The sequence below is a fragment of the Lingula anatina genome, chromosome 8 (genome assembly GCF_051362555.1).
Source record: "Lingula anatina isolate TDL-2025a chromosome 8, LinAna3.0, whole genome shotgun sequence".
NCBI lineage: Eukaryota > Metazoa > Brachiopoda > Lingulata > Lingulida > Lingulidae > Lingula > Lingula anatina.
The window spans coordinates 14184660-14201354 of NC_141774.1; the positions used below are offsets into that span (position 1 = coordinate 14184660).

Sequence of the window (16695 nt, forward strand, 5' to 3'; positions counted from 1 at the left end):
TATGCCATGGTTAGGCACCCCAAACTACCCCCAAAAATTCTCATCTAAAATTCAGAGAATTTGCTTAATCATATCAAAGATGACTCTGGAGCAAGGCACCAAAATGACCTTTCTATCCACGCATGGCACACACGCTATTTGGGCCGTGAAAATGGACACCGACGTGACCTTTCCTGGCCTTTGCACTTTTCTGATTTGGTTAGGCTTACACACTATAACTTTAGTTAGAATAATGACTTTAACTTCCACGTACAAACTCACAGCACTCAAACATAGCCCACGACTTTATTATTATAAAGCAAGCGTGGATATTGCTTACGAATTGACCAATACTGATTCACATAGGATCAAGATATTATTTTATTATTATTATTTTTTTTTGGGTGGGGGGTGGGGGGCGGGGTGGGGCGCAATATTTTACTCTTTTGTCACATTCCATTGTCTTGTATACTTTCCCCAAATATAAACAATATAAACATCCTATTCAAGTACACAGCCTACCAACAGCCTACAAACAGTACACAGCCTACCAAATATCTATAATATCCAAACGTTTTATCATTTAAAGAAAAGACACATGAGTACCCAGCGTGTGGCGGAAGGGTATTCTGCATTTCGTTTGGTATGTCAAAAATTGCCACGGGAGGCTTGGACAGTGTCCAGTTAAGATAACCTGTTAGTAGCCTAAAGGTGGATAGTATGCGATTCATTATCCATGTATTAATGGGCTGGACGGATAAGTTGAACTCTGCCACAAAACGATGTCCAACACAAACTTGGAGGCATTCTAACCTCAATTGATCTGGTGTGTCGTCATCACTGATAAGTTTAGGTGGGAAGGGGAGGGGGTGGGGTGCGGTGATTGGGTAGGGGGTAGAAGGCGTTGATTCAACCCTTGAGTTGTATGTTGTGTTATTTGACGAAATCTACACGGGTTAATCTGGACTGTGTGTGTGTGTGTGTGTGTGTGTGTGTGTGTGTGTGTGTGTGAGAGAGAGAGAGAGAGAGAGGGAGAGAGCGGGCACTATTTTATCATTTAATTTGTCATGACTGCCTCGTCTCTCACAGCTGCACATTATTTATTTATTGTATAAGGCAATCCTTGCCCTGTTACGTAAATGTCATGTTTACGGTCTGTTCAGCCATGTATTGACGTTCCAACAACATAAGCTTAAACGGTTCGATCCATGCTTTCTGACTGAGTGAATAAATGTGTGTCGACACGCGTTAATTGTTCGTTTTATAAGTATTGGATTTTTTTATTCAACCGACATCGAAAGTAAATGTTATCTCTAACTGTGTTAAGTTATAACTCAATCGAGTATGTTTTCAATTCAAATTATCAAGAGATGAAATAATTGAATAACTTTGGAAAACCTGTCTCGTTCACACGCACAAACACAGTTCCATACACACGCACACGTACAGCCCAAATGCTACCCATGAAAAACGGCCACGTTTCAGCGGGAAAATGTGTCCGAAGCAGACGACATCTCTTTATTATCATCAACCAAAGTCATTGCTCCTAACCACCCATTATAAAGTTGAAGAAGTCGAAAAATGATGACTCAGGGTAAATTATTTGATGTGCGGTGTAGATAGATACTTAGACCAGGGGTGACGCTACGTGATAAACTTAACTGCTCGGGTAATTTGCAGCTCGAGGGGTGATAAGCCAGCTGGGTGGTCAAGCACTGGAAAGATGGGTCAGATAGGCCTGGACAACGGGTCAGTAATGACGGGGTTCGAAAAGTCCGAACCTGGCCATTGGGTGCATTTGGCATGGGTCGGAACTGATAACGGAGTTATTGGGTGGCAATTCCTTTTCCTAGAGGAACACCCCTGCAATTAAGGAAACAACCAGCTAGCACGAGGCCGTTGGATTTGAAATGGCGACTCACCAATTGTCCCCGTTCACGTACTTTCCGGCTAGTCTAGATTGCAAATAAAAAAATGAACAGAATTATCACATTTCAACATATAAGATTCCGGATAATGGGTCTGGATATGAAACATTCTCTGTTTGTAATAGAGACTCATTTAGATGTTTAAAGGTGTTAGGAAATGAGTTAAGTCTGATGATCAAATAATGCTTAAGTTTATAACGAGCTCGGAATGTGTTACAATCCCATTTTTTAACAATCTAATGGCGTTGAAGTTCAGCACTTATGACTCACATCAAGCGTTGATGAGCTTGTGAATTTCTCGTGATGAATATGTCGCCCATTTAAGAAAGACAAAAGACATAACCCTCAGTGTGATTTGCTTGCATAGTCAATCACGTGTACGGTTGCAAGTTAAGCAATAATTTTACTGTTTAACGGCCGTGACTTGTGTTGTTATGCCTGATGATTTATTATTACAGACAACGGAATGGAAGGGCATAGGAAATGACAAAGACGGAAACCACAAATAAAAAAGCATTAGTTTCAAGTTGAAAACTAAAGAAGGATGACTGCCTGATCGGTAAAATGTACTTCTGGTGTAAGTGAATAATTCTGAGTCATCTTAACATCTCTTTATTTTTTAATTTGAATTCACAGCTAATTGCGTTGACAGAATTTTTGTTGTCCATTGAGATATCTGACTTTTAGGAGACTCATTCCTGACACTACGGGGGACTAAATTGAATATTCAACGCTGCCGGTAAATACTTTCATGTCATTTATGACCGCTTAAAGAATTTCAACCCTTTTATTATATTCTTAAAACTAAACGCGGGTCCTTGGGCACATTTTGAATATAAAAACCTACCGCCTTTTGTAAAACGCTATCCATTACACGGTATTTAGTCCTGGATTTTAACTGCCCGCCCTTAAGCGACAGTTTTCTAATTTAACCACACTTGATTTTCCCTCTGGCCGCCGCGGTGAAACACGAAGTGATTGGTACTGATTACCTTGTTCAAAAAGGCATCGCCCCAAAAATCGCCATTACGCTATCGTAAAACCACCACCGGCCAATGTATCGTAGCAAGAACGTCAGGTGCAACATCGATTTTTTATTGTATGCCCTGTTGTCCAATTATGGTTTGTGATATAACCCGTAAGAGAGTACAGATATGGGTACCAACGTTTAAGGTACTAAGAGCAATGTCACGTAATGCTTGCCTTACTGTTTATGTGCTTCCTTGGTAATTCCGTAATTTCTCATAAAACGAATGGACTGAGTGTTGACTTGTTGTGTTCAGTGTCTGTACAAGGAAAACATTTGGTATAAACAGTAGGTAAATGACATTATATGATAAAGCGTAATTTCAGGCTTTGTCAGTAGAGGCTTCGCAGATATTTGGTGAATAAATTCAGCACCCTTCGTCTAAGCATAAAGTTCATTGTAAAAACTGGAATTAAGTTTGGCATTTCCTTTTTGACAAAATTACACTGTGTACATCACTTACGTCAATACAAAATGTCATTTTCAAACAGTACTCATGTGACAGGAATGATAGTCCTGGGAATGCAAGTCTGGGGTCCCTTATGATTACTACATTTATTATTAGGGTTAGTCGTAGTACTGGGGTTAGTATATGGGACGAATGTCAACTGTACTAATTAAGTAATGGTGAACGGACCACGGTCCTTCCGGACTACCATTCCTGTCACGATGATTTCTCATATTAATATCCATTTAGAAGAGACAATAAGAAGCACCAAGAGATACATTGGTAATCGTAGTTCGTGTCATCTGCAGAAGCCATCTTGCCGCCAGATTTAGTGGGTACCAATTAAGTGGGTACTAATTAAGTGGGTACTAATTAAGTGGGTTCTAATTAAAGGGAATTTTGCGCCACAGACAGATTGACTGTGATTAAATTGTGACATCAGGTGCACTCGGTGCTGAGGGAGTCAAGTTTTGAATAATGGAGAGCGTTTTTATCCGAGAAAGAGGGGTGCATCAAAGTCCTATGATTTATCCCATGTTTAATTCATTTTACGGATTATGTTGTCAGCATATAAATAAAAAAGCTGATTCCATCGATACTTGTCAAGATACACACAGGGAAATAACTTTCCATAGCCAGCCACAGTCTGAACTCAAGGCTGTTGTTTTAAAACGTCGTTCTTATGGTCATTTTTTTATTTTTATTTTCACGTCCCCTTCGTGTCGAACCCGGTATGCATCTTACGTATTAAGGAAGCTGTGCTTTGGGATTGTCTTGTCAGACCTAGTTTGACCTTATTAAAAAGTAGGTCACGTTTTTCCAGTAGATTTCACCTGGTGAGAAAAATAAGAATGCCAAAGAGCTGACCCAATAATGACGTATTTTATAGGCCGCCCATAGGATATCAAGATATTCTGAAACCTACATGTAAACATAGCTTTTTCAAAAGAAAATAAATATAAATGCCAAACATCGTGTGCCATCGTTTGGTAAGTGCCTTCTCCCATTGTCAATGAAAAAATGGTTGGAAAATTGGAAAATTCATTATGAGTGAATAAAAACAACGTGTAGCACCGAAGTTGAATATACCGTAAAACAAGTGACAGAGCTCCTTGGGTTAGGTTTAACACGGGCGAGATATGTCACTCCCCGCGGCCCATCCTTCTTTATCTCACTGTGAAAATGACATCATACGCGTATCTCTTCTGTACGTTACGAGTTTCACAATATAGTTTATTGGCCATGATTAATTTTACATCTGTGTACCCGCTACCATCATCAAAACATTCCGTTTGATATACATATAATAACAATTGTTGAAAACGCTGTAGCACACCTTCACCATTAGGCACCATATCGGCGTGAATCATCCGAAGCCCTTTAATGTGGATGCGTTTGTTCAATTATCTTATTAAACTAATCATATTTGCTGACCACAGAACAAGGCCCAGATGTGTTGAAATGTATCCGTACATGTTCATGGTATCGCGTATTCATCATCACTTATACAGGAGGTAAATGTGGTTGTCATCTTTTGTCTCTGATGTTAGACAGCAAAGTCCCAGACTTGTGCATTAGTTCTTCTGCCATGCACACGCTATCATAGTATATCATATCATATGGTTTTTACCACAGCAGAAACAAACCTTCTGATGTGTGGTTTAATGAAGTCAAAGTTTCCCTTTCTCATCACAGAGTTGGTTTTATGTTGGCTTCGTGAAACTCAAGTGGAGGTTTGAAGGGCTTGGTAAGCCTTTTCAGAAAAAAGTTCCAAGATAGTTTTCAAAATGGCATAAGAAACAACCACATTTTTTTTATTGGTAGGCTGTGTAGGCTTTAATTCTCATTGTTTCTTATTGTCATTAGATCGTCAAAATGGGTAACATTCCAAATTTGCAAAATGACTGGCTCTTTCTGCGGCGCTGCACTAACTGTTATCTATATATTAAACTACAGAATTTATAAACTTAAGTAAAAAAAAAAAAAACATTTGTATTATTTAGTTGCAAAGGATTTAGAGCCAGGTGCAAAGCGATAATCATAGACAGAGTATATGTCGCCAAAAACACTGCTGCTGTGGGGTTAATGAAGGTGTACAATACATTTGTATGCAAATATTTAGACCTTTTTTGGCTTTAAGCCGATGCTGTCCGAAATGTCCATATATATATATATATATATATATATATATATATATATATATAACGTCGACAGAGGGAGGCAATAAGTATTAGTCAGTTATAAGTCAAACTAAGTTCATCAAATTCATCGTCTTGCCATAGCTAGTTAACCGTAATCTATGTCGTTACGGCTACGGTTTATGTAATACGTGTCTTATGGATGTCATGTAAATATAGCTGGCTTTAAACTGATGACCTCTTGGTCGTGGGACTGGCCGTACAGAAATGATACTCATCAATTGCCCAATTATAATGCAATTATCTGTGTTTATGCGACTTTTGTATGAATTGCATTAAAGAGAGAGAGGTCATACACATCTCCCGTTCTCTTACTGTCTGTTTAGATGCATTGATGCGATAGTTTATGTTCTTTGTATTTGTATAAATTATACTCTTTATGGATGTATGCAATTTCTGTTTTAAAAGTATACGTTATATTTACTGGCTTTTATGCACTTGTATCTGAAATATTCCCTGTCTGTGTAATTCTGTTTTAAACAATTTAACTAAAATTGTACCTTTTAAAGCTTTATTGCGGGTCATATCAAATCGCTCTCATATAAGACAAAAGCAATACTAAATTGGTTAATAATCTGTTGCTAGAGTATGGTACAATGTATTTAAGCATATATATATCTGATATAACTGAAATAGTTCGTGGCATATTGTCCGAATGAAATGAAGTATTGAATATAAAGTACGCTAACAGTCAGTTTATTAACAAAAACATTGTCGAAATAATTGAAAAACAAGCAAATGTAGTTTACAGAAAGACACGTACACGTACATTTATCACATGTAGTGTATCGCAACACTAATTACTTTGGAAAAAAGTAATTGCTAGCAGGGCCAACCATAAAGCACAAATAACTGAGCCTCAATAAGAACTCAGTAATAACTCAGTAATAACGTAAGTAGTCTGAGATCTAGTGTCACGCATATCGTATGACCTTCTGACCTTTGACCTTTGACATGCCAGTACGCCATGGCCTCCTCGGCTTATTAGTAAACAGATCTTCCCCGCGCACAGGTGTTCGTTTTTATCTACATGTTATTTTGAACTTAAGAAGTGACTCGTGACTTGAGGGAAGCGGGGAACAGATGTGAAGGGAACTGTCGCCGTGTTCCCACATTTAAAACGCGCCCAGAATGAGACCCACACAAGTTAAAGAGGCCTTTATATGGTGTTATGATTTGGGGTTTACGATGAAACGGCTGACCCTCGTGGGTTTTACTGCTTTATTAAGGGATATTGCTTGTTAGCAATGATAACTACAGAATTATTGTCGTTTGTAGTTCCTATTGTAATGATGGGTTTGCACTGGGAGTGCAGGAAGGGAAGCGGTATGAATAGTTTGACAAATTGTACAAAACATTATGTTTATGCAAAACTTGAATAATTTGCTTTTTATTTAGAGCTAAGTGATTCTGTATGGTATTTCCTCCAACATTACTTATAGGCAGATTTCTATTAAAGTTTTAAAAGGCTATGGAAGCTGTTCTCTCAGACACGAGTCAAATGCACAAATGTGCTTGATGAGTAAGCTGGTTACAAGCCCTATAAAAACAAATCTCCTTTCTTTTTTATTCAAAGCAGATTGATTGGTATATGCAGTTATGGTGAGATATTCAAAAGGGTTTCTGGCTCAGGATCCTGCCTATAATTATATAAGTTGTTATATCAAAATGCAAAATTAAAATATATATTCAGCAAGATTTCACGGTGTCTGATCAAATGAATATTTTATTTGCATAGTTTTTGAATACCATAAAATGACGTAAAATGGCATAAAATATTTTTATACTTATACTACTTATATAATTATATTTCAGTAAGACACACCATCCTACCTGATAGCATAAAAAAATGGAAGCGATCTAAAGTTGGTGAATACATTAATGGCACGCAAAATGTTTGTATCTAAAAATTAGTACATAAATCTTACACATGTCTACTTGACCCCGTATATTCCTCGACAAATAATAACTATGAAGGAGACTTTTCCTAAAATGGCTCTGATTGAACAAGTCTTCCTAACGCCATATTTACAATACTGACACGTTTATAACTACGTCAAACTAGGCTTCAAAGCATGTTTCTGTCTGTTCCCTTATCGGTTTTGACAAAAAAAAAAAAAAAAAAAAAAAAAAAAAAAAAAAAAAAAAAAGAGTAGCTTAATTAGGTATCTTTGCTTGGATATTTTTCACCAATTTCCTCATTGGCACTTCGTGAGTTGCTGGCAAGAGCTTTAAGTCCATCCCTGTTAAGAGTTCGTAATGGAGACGTCCAGGCGATGCTCATGCTCTTTACACGGCCAAGGCATTTGTTCTGTACCCGGAAAAGCACTCGTGTCACGGGGTCAATTTCTTTGACCATACTTAACCGACTGATGATCAGCTTCAGGGGCATATGATGATATTTTAAGAATTATTATTAGAGTAACCGCTGAACTCGAACAACTATATCTAAAACGGCAAAGTTTAGCGCTAGGGAAATTCGATTGGTTTATTTTTTCTTTCAAAACCACAATATTTGTCATTAATATGTTTATTAATATGTCTGCGATGAGAGTGGAAACGACTGATGGATGTCTGTTTAATTTTTATAAAATTGAATGGCTGGGCGTGTTCAGTTACCTGACTGACTGACTGAGTGGACTGAAAGATGGATAAATCGACCTATTGCTGACTCGATGTTCATAAAGTTATATTCATTAGTATAAATCCCCAGGCATACGTGTCCATATTAGGCCAACATTGACTGCTTCTGTGCAAGGAAAGTTGAAATTTGAAGCTTTCCCAGCAAGCACTCCACATTGGAACCACGTGGCCAAAATGAAATAGATCTTGAAACGTTAGGTACGGTATTGTTCACAAATCTATTATATGACCAAAGCATTGTCAAAGTCACTAAATTTGATATAGAAATCCTCACGTCGTGCATGTTTTATACAGAATTCGGACAAGTGATTTGGGAATACTTTTTTACCATTGCAAATAGTACATGGGCATTAATAAAAAGGCTGATTAGAGTAAAAAAACACTCACCGAAGAAAATGAAACTCATAATCTTAACACATGATTTATATGGGGATAATTGATGTCATTTTACGTCTTTCATCTCGGGGTTGTGCAACGCCCTCCCGTCGTATTTGTATGGTGCGCTTAATTTACAATATGGTTGATTTACGGAGGCTTGTGCGAGTGCAGATTTAAGTGTGCAATAGGTTTTCAATGGTTCTCACGTTCCAAACTGACAAATGTCAGACGCGATTTCATAAATAACATAAATTTATTTGTACTGAATCTGTTTTCATCTAGTTTTTTGTCTTATAATTGCGGGGGTGAGTGAACTGGAATGTGCCTAAATATATACGCACTAAGACACCATAGGTCTCACCGAAAAAGAAAATAAAATAACACGCCTCAAGGCATAATTGAAGTAAGCTAGCCTGTCTGAAACCATGCGGCAACCCACCCGCCGTCGGGTCTATAGAAAAGAATGCCGTGCGTTGTTATATATGTAAATAAAATATAAACTTTATTTCCTACGACGCTGATGTCATCATTTTGTGTTACAATTCGTGGATAAAATAAACCGCCTTTGAAGTGATGCGCTCCTGGCGTTTTTTATAGGGGGTGTTCTTGGCTCGTTTGTTAAGGAAAGAATCCCCACACCCACATTTGTCCAATCCATATGTCTGTCCCTTGTAAAACATGTTGTGAGCTCGTGCCCTATTCACGCACAAACGCCTGAGGGTGTCCTTCTTCGACTAACAAAGAGATCTTAGGCGACATTTGATATTATTTATTCTATGTCCTTCTCTTGTCCTCAAAATGCACTATCAAAATTTCCGGGTTTTTCATAATGGGGCGTAACCACGACAGGCACATAGCTAGATTGTTTCCAGTTTTTCTGTTCTTTTGTCTTTGTACGGAATTTTTTCTCTTATTTTTTTGTATAAAAAAATGCTGAAGTGATGGTTGCGACTATGCATGGAAACTGGTATCAACACCATTCGGTCTGTGGTAGCAAATGGGGAGGGGGGGGGGCACTTTCATTCATTTACAAGCATCGAGACCCAAAGATTACCGGGCTAAAATGAGATTCTCATTGTCTTAAACACTTCTCCATTGGCACAGAGACTCGCTCATCTTATCAACCTCAATTCTGACCAATGGTAGAACCTTCGTGTCCACAGAGGGACAAACTCTTTTCATTAAATTCAATTCTGGCCAATTGAAGACACGTCAAGACCACTCATTTTGACCATAAGATCCACATCTCAACCAAAATCTATGAAAGATGTTCTGTAAATGAGTCCAAGCTATGACCTCACCAACTGGTGATTGAGAAAGGATTAGAAAAAACATTGTCCACTTTTCGCCAACCACATTTCTTTATCTTGGCTCAAACACATGAATGGAACAATTTAGAGGAGTTAAAACGTTGATATCATAGCCGGTGTTAAGAGCAGATGTATTTAATGTATGACAATTGGTCTACTATAGTGTGCAAAACCACCCAGCTATCTCTATAGCTGCCATTTCCACGTTGTAATACAGTCTATGGTACTTGTTACCTGCGGCGACAGATGGGTTTAAGTACCTTGACAAGAGATAAAAGTCGGGTTTGTTTTCTTTGATCAGACTCCAAAAGTATAATTAGGCCTCACTTTGCCGTGTTGTTTTTTAACAGTAATGATAGTAGATAAATGTTTCCCTAGGGGGTAGACGAATGCAATACAAAACGTGTTGAAGCTTAAGTATAGTGGTTCAGGCATGTAAATGTCAATGCAGTTATCCAGCGAAAATGTCCTAAGCCGTCGTACTTATCACCCGTTATAAAGATGGCCCATTCTATTCACTCTATATCTTGATGTTTAAGCAGAAATAACAGGTTGGTCGTTAAATGCCGTATAAAATAACACATGATTAGGTAATACACCAAACAATTATATAAGTCTAAAATTCTTACTAATATTGTAGAACCTAACAAGACACCTTTAAAGAATAACTACGCGTTTGGCCGGTGTTTGAGGAAAATATTTTTGCGACATTTTTAAGCTAAAATTTCATCAGAGGATGCACGTCTATGTCGTCTTGATACAGGAAGTATAGCCATACCCTTCCCATGTGAACTAATGTACTTTCGATAGCACTCGCGGTTTCTTAATGTTCAGCACAACACGAACCTTTACGTACCGATGGTCCATTAAAAATCTATAAAATACTATACGGAAGAGATTAAGATGAGAGGTGGTCTAAACACACTGTAGGTACACGCATGTCATTGCCAATGTACGTACTTTTTAATGGTTGCCGGTGTACAACAGATACGACGCATTTGGAGGCATGAATGGATAAAGAATAGAGTGCTCAGTAGAGGGTTCTTATACTTATCTTGACTATCCGGTTTTACTGAAAGAACTGTGGGGGTCAAAGAAGGAGGGGGCGTACAACATAATTCATGATTAAGTTTTATTACGCCTTTTTCATTCTTACACATCCCTTTCCTACGTATACCCTGTTTGGCTTGGCTATAGGCATGAATGAAATTTAGCTCAAAAATTGTTCTAGTATGTGATTTTCTTGAATTCACAATAAAGAGACGAGAACTAATGGGAAACAAACCTCATCATAGCTGCCTGAAATGCATATTATCACGTACTTCTATTACTCTGTACGGTGCATTTATTTAGCGATTACATTCGAGTAGGCAAGACTCAAGATCACGAAGGTAAAATTCCTTCAGACATGATTTATGTAAAAGCCTGAAAATAACGCTGTTAAAACACACCTTCACTACAATAAATTGCTAATTGATTTCCCTTTCCAAAAATAAATATGACATTATATTTGGGTTATTAATGTAGCGTTCGGTAATGTTGAAATTATGCAAGTTGATGATTTACGTTCTATACATTTTAATACGAAGGCACAGAGTGAACACGTGTAGGTATCTGAGAGGGCCCTGGTTTGTGACATATGTCAAACGGATTAACATTTTTATGTTTCCTCTCCCTCTCTCTCTCTCCCTCTTTCTCGTTTTTTCTCTTGCTCAGTGTGTGTGTTTGTGTGTGTGCTTGAATCTTACAGATGGAGAGACATCAATGGTCCTCTTTCTTCAGGCATGCTGGAAAGTAGATTTCATTGGTTTTGCATGATGTAGGTCGACCACAATAGGGATATCAGAAACAACATAGAATATGTAGAGTTGGATAAGACCACCAAGAAAAGAGCGAGAGAAGACACCAGTGTTCACGCATAATATGAAGAAGACAGAAGAGACTGCAAGAAGTGGTCTGACAGAAAGACACCAAGAATTATAAAACCATCTGCTTATCATCTAACCTGTATAAGTTTTACATCAAGGTCTTGACTCAAAGGCTTACAAGATTCCTGGATGAAGCACAGCAAAAAAAAAAAAAAAAAAAAAAAAACAAAAAAAAAAAACAGTAAACCACACTGGCAAGCAGCTCAAGGAAAAGTGCTATGACTACAACATTCCACTATGCGTTACCTTTGTTGACAATTAGAAAGCTTTCGATTCAGTAGATACTTAGTCTATATTAGAATCATTAAAAGACCAAGGGATTGAGGATGGTTGCAGATTCTCAAAGATACATGTATACTGATTGCTCTGTGACTACACACACAGACAAAGGAAATCAAGACCAAAAAGGGTGTTCGTCAAGGAAATCTCCAAAGCTGTTCACAGCAGCATTAGTAAGAATATTCAAGAGGTTAGATTGACATGAGAAAAGCATAAACATAGATGGTGCCAGCCTAAACCACCTCAGGTTTGCAGATGATATCATAGTGATAGCAGATGAACCAAACCATCTTGAGACAACACCGCAAGTCATAGCAGATGAAAACCTCCCCTGTGGATTAAAAATGAAAACCAGTAAGACAAAGTAAAGTTTGAACCACTAACCATCCCCTGAACAATAGAGTTCAACAGCATGGAGATAGAAGCTGTATAAGAGTATGTATATCTTGAGCAAAGATTCAGCCTCAGCGACAGAACACTGGAGAAAAAAGTAAAAAGAAAGCACATGCAGGGTGGGTAGCATTTACAAAGCACAGAGTCATAGTCAAGAACAACCACCCTACTAGTCTGAAAAGGAAAGTGTTCAATGCATGTGTATTGCCAGCTGTCACCTATGGTTCAGAGACAAGGACAATGAATGCACCCATGGAACAAAAGCTACAAGTAACACAGAGGTCGATAGAAAGAAGTATGTTGAACAACAAGGTATGAGATAGAAAGACCATTAAGTGGATAAGTAAACAGACCAAGGTGAAGGATGTGCTGCTCACAATTGAAGAAATGAGATGGAGATGAGCAGGACATATCAGTAGTAAAAGATGACAGATGGACAATAAGGCTGACAGAATGGAAACCAAGATATGGGCATAGGAAACAAGGGAAGCCTCGGAAGAGATGGATGGATGGATTAGATAAGTACTAAAAAAAAAAAGAAAAAAAAACTGGAAGTGTGAAGCCCGAGACAGAATACACTGGAAGCCGCATGCTGAGGATTTTGTCCAACAGTGGAACACTTGAAGCTCTGAATGATGATGAATAAGGTCAACCAAGTGCAGCTGACCGCGTTTCCAACCGTTTCGTGAGGTGTACTGAATGCCAAGCCGAATAATAAAAAATATGTAGGTTATAGCATGCTGCCTTTGATATGACATCACTTTCTGGTCAAAGGTTCTCCTTGATTACGTCATCCGGGCATTCATTGGCCAGTTCTTGAATTTTTGGAAGTCTGAAAAGACAGGGTTATTCACCTTTGTCATATTCTTGAATATTTGGCATTCGTCTGAATACCTACAACTTATACTTTGATAAAAAATGGGGTTTTTGTGTCTCGAAGGACATTGACATCTGTTTAGAGTTGTAGCACATCTTTTGGTCTGTATAACTCTAATTCCCAACCCGGCAATCAACTGTCTTCGAACTTTTTTTAGCTTCTACTTACCTACTCATGATATATTACATCAATCAATGGCATTTTTTAAGTTAACTACCTTTCGCAACTTGGTTCCAAAAGAAAATGTGACAAGCATACTGAATGCTTCGGGGTTGACTATTGATATTTGTCCTTGGTTTATGTTATTTTACTATATGGGCAGAGAACGATGATGCTTCCTCCTCGTCGTTGCATCATCTTTGTGGGTCTGTAGGTAGTGTTGGTTAGGGGGTTTAAGGGTTAAGCTCGGGGGAGTTCCACTCTGAAGCAAAAACCTTATCTAGGTTTTTTGGTTGGGGTCAGAAAGGGGGTTTACTTATCCGCTTGTTCAGTAAAGAAGGCCAGGGCTACTTGAGATTTCTGAAGACATACCTATGTTTGTGATACCTTAAAGGTGGAACGACCCTTTTAGCAATTATTTTGATGTTTCTCTACTGTTCGTGTATCGGTATGGATTACTGAGCTTGGCGTTTTTTTTCTATGTTAGGTTCCTCAAAGCACATTGCAATATGAGGTTTATTTAAGTACTAATAGTTATAAAAACATTCGTTGATATCAGTGCATAACATAACAAATGCTTCATGAAACCAGTTTTATTTTTTTCTTCGCTTTAAAAGTAGTCCCATGATCATTGACGCCATGTTAAATTCTGCTCCCACATTTCTCATGGCCTTATTGCTAGCGTTGTTGTTGTTGTTCTCCTTTGATGTAAATGATGTGTAAACACGGAATGTTGCGTTCGTTTCGGTTGACTGACATCATAATTTATGTGTGTACATGTTGATGTTTATCACTTTGGTGAGTCACATTTGCTTTTTTTGGTATCCCAAGTTCACGAATTGTTTGATTAATGTTTGTCTGGATTAATGCGAGTCTTTGAGGTTTGTTTGCTGACATATTTTGATTTGTCGTTTTATGGGTATTGATACCTTGAATTTGATTATTATTTTAAATGTAGAATATAATACAGACTGCTGTGTGTATACAAAATCCATTTATGATAATTCTTTTAATGGTTTTAATTTTTTTTCATTTATTAACAATTCAGCACCCAGAGAAAAGTATTCAGCTTCATTTTGGCCTTAACCTTTAGGCCTTTTCCTTACGTTCAATAATGGCATGTTTATGTAGGCAGTAATTTAAGTCATTATTCAACTTAGTCACTATTTATTCCACAACACTGTCCCCAAAAATGGGACTGAAGAATTTGGTAACGCAGTTTTCTTTCGTCCATTGAGACTGGGAAGTAACTTATTTATTATTTCTTAAATTTATTATTTTTATTTTAAAAGCAAAACAATAATCATTGAATATCTGTATAGGACATCGGACGTACATGTATTTTTTTTCAAAGTAAAGATGGTGTAAACCTTGCATTTTTGTCTAAATCTTCATTTCTTTGAATGATTCAATGTGACAGCTGAAGACATTTAATTTTTTGCCTTTGGTATTATGAAAAATGAATAAAAATCAAGTGGGATTTTTCTCTTCTTTCAGACAACACGAGCTGTACCACGGGAAGGTCGAATGCACATCATATCCGTGGATGAGTTTGAGAGAATGGTAGATTCAGAATGTGAGGTAAAAACAGATTTAAAGATGTAAACTGCTGTTAGAGCAAAAATATTAATTCATTTGAATAGCATTGTAGAGTAAAGGTTATACACTACTTGTTTACTTTTTTGAGTCGTAAATATTGACTCTGGTTTGATTTTATCTTTAGTTTGTGGATTTGAACGGATTTTTTTTAAAATCAGACTTAAGTCATGTGATAATATATATATATACCAACGTTCACATTTGTAATCAAATCTTTTTCGTTACTCCAAATATCAACCAAATCTTATGCCTTTTCCAGTTGAATTTCTAAAAGCCTAGGACAAACATACTCTTACATAATTTTTTTTTACGTATTACAATTTAAGGTCATGGAGATCAGTTTAAGTCATATTTACTCAGAATATAACCTGATTGTACTAAACATGCCCAACCATTCACATTGTAGAATGCACCAGATGATATAGAGGTCAAGGTCGAGGGCGACATTATGCTCAACAAAGAAGATGCGTGCGCATATGTCGAGGACTCTCTTCCACTTTATAAAAAGAAAAAGAAACGAAGAAAAAAGAGAAAAATTACCCCCGTGGCATCCAAACGGTGGGATTTACGTGTACCGATACCTTTCATGTTCGACGGATCGCACGGTACGTAATTATAATAACTATAAGGAGTAATTTCTCCTCTAACATGGGTTCATCTGGTTTTCCAGTGACGGATTAAGAGGGGGGGTCAGGGAGTTCTGACCCCCCCCCCCCTTCAATTTCTGGTCCCCTCTTGAAATTAGAATTTTTACTAGCTGAACCATAGCTCTAAACCGTACCAAATGACTCTGTTTGCCCTCTAAAATACCAAAAATGTCAAGGCCCTTCAGCGGGCCCCAAGCCCCACGTCAAATTGGGCGAGAGGGTTGGCTTAGCATCCGCGGACACCCCCCCTTTAAATAATACTGGATCCGCCCCTGTTTACCCTACCCTTAACAAAATGAAAAGTTATTAGGTATATTAGCAGCAAATGCTTGGCAAATTTACAATAACTTAATGCAAATTAGCAGAAAATTTGCAGCAAATTTGCGAGAGAGTGCGGTAGGCCTGGTATTTTGCTAAGCGTAGTGCCCTATGATTCTCGGCTGATGATATCGTTAGTTCTCCCATGCATTCGGTACATAGTAAAATGTGTTTCCTAGAGGGATTTAACATTTTGCTAAAAGCACAGAACAGCTTTGTACCTTAAAATTTCTATTTTTTGTTTCGGTGAACATTTTTTTGATGATGTTTATTTTCGCCATTCAGGTCCGTATAAGGTCATGCATTGCTTGTTTGCTTCCAAGTGTTGTGGTATGACAATTTCGCAATTCTTTTTTTTAATGTATAGATGGTCCGGAACAGGAGGAAATAAGAGCTGCAGCAAGACATTGGGAGAGTTTGACTTGTGTACGATTTCAAGAAAAACAGCGTTACGACGGTCGAAAGATTGTGGTATTTAAAAAATTGGATGGGTAAGTGCAAGCATATTGGCACAATATAAAATGTAATGTAAAATATCGAGGTGACACATTTTTCTATTGGTTTTTTCGCGAATGATAGGTAGT

General features: G+C 37.7%; 1 protein-coding gene across 3 annotated transcripts in view; it reads left to right on the plus strand.

Moving 5' to 3' along the window:
* The window catches only part of LOC106179625 (zinc metalloproteinase nas-37), a 37106-nt gene that overhangs the window by 9470 nt on the left and 10941 nt on the right, over positions 1-16695 (plus strand). For all 3 annotated transcript variants that reach the window (XM_087019199.1, XM_087019201.1, XM_087019200.1), the window contains 3 exons: positions 15045-15128; positions 15553-15751; positions 16479-16602. In XM_087019199.1, the coding sequence (XP_086875325.1) occupies positions 15045-15128; positions 15553-15751; positions 16479-16602 (407 nt within the window). The remainder of the gene's footprint in view (positions 1-15044; positions 15129-15552; positions 15752-16478; positions 16603-16695) is intronic.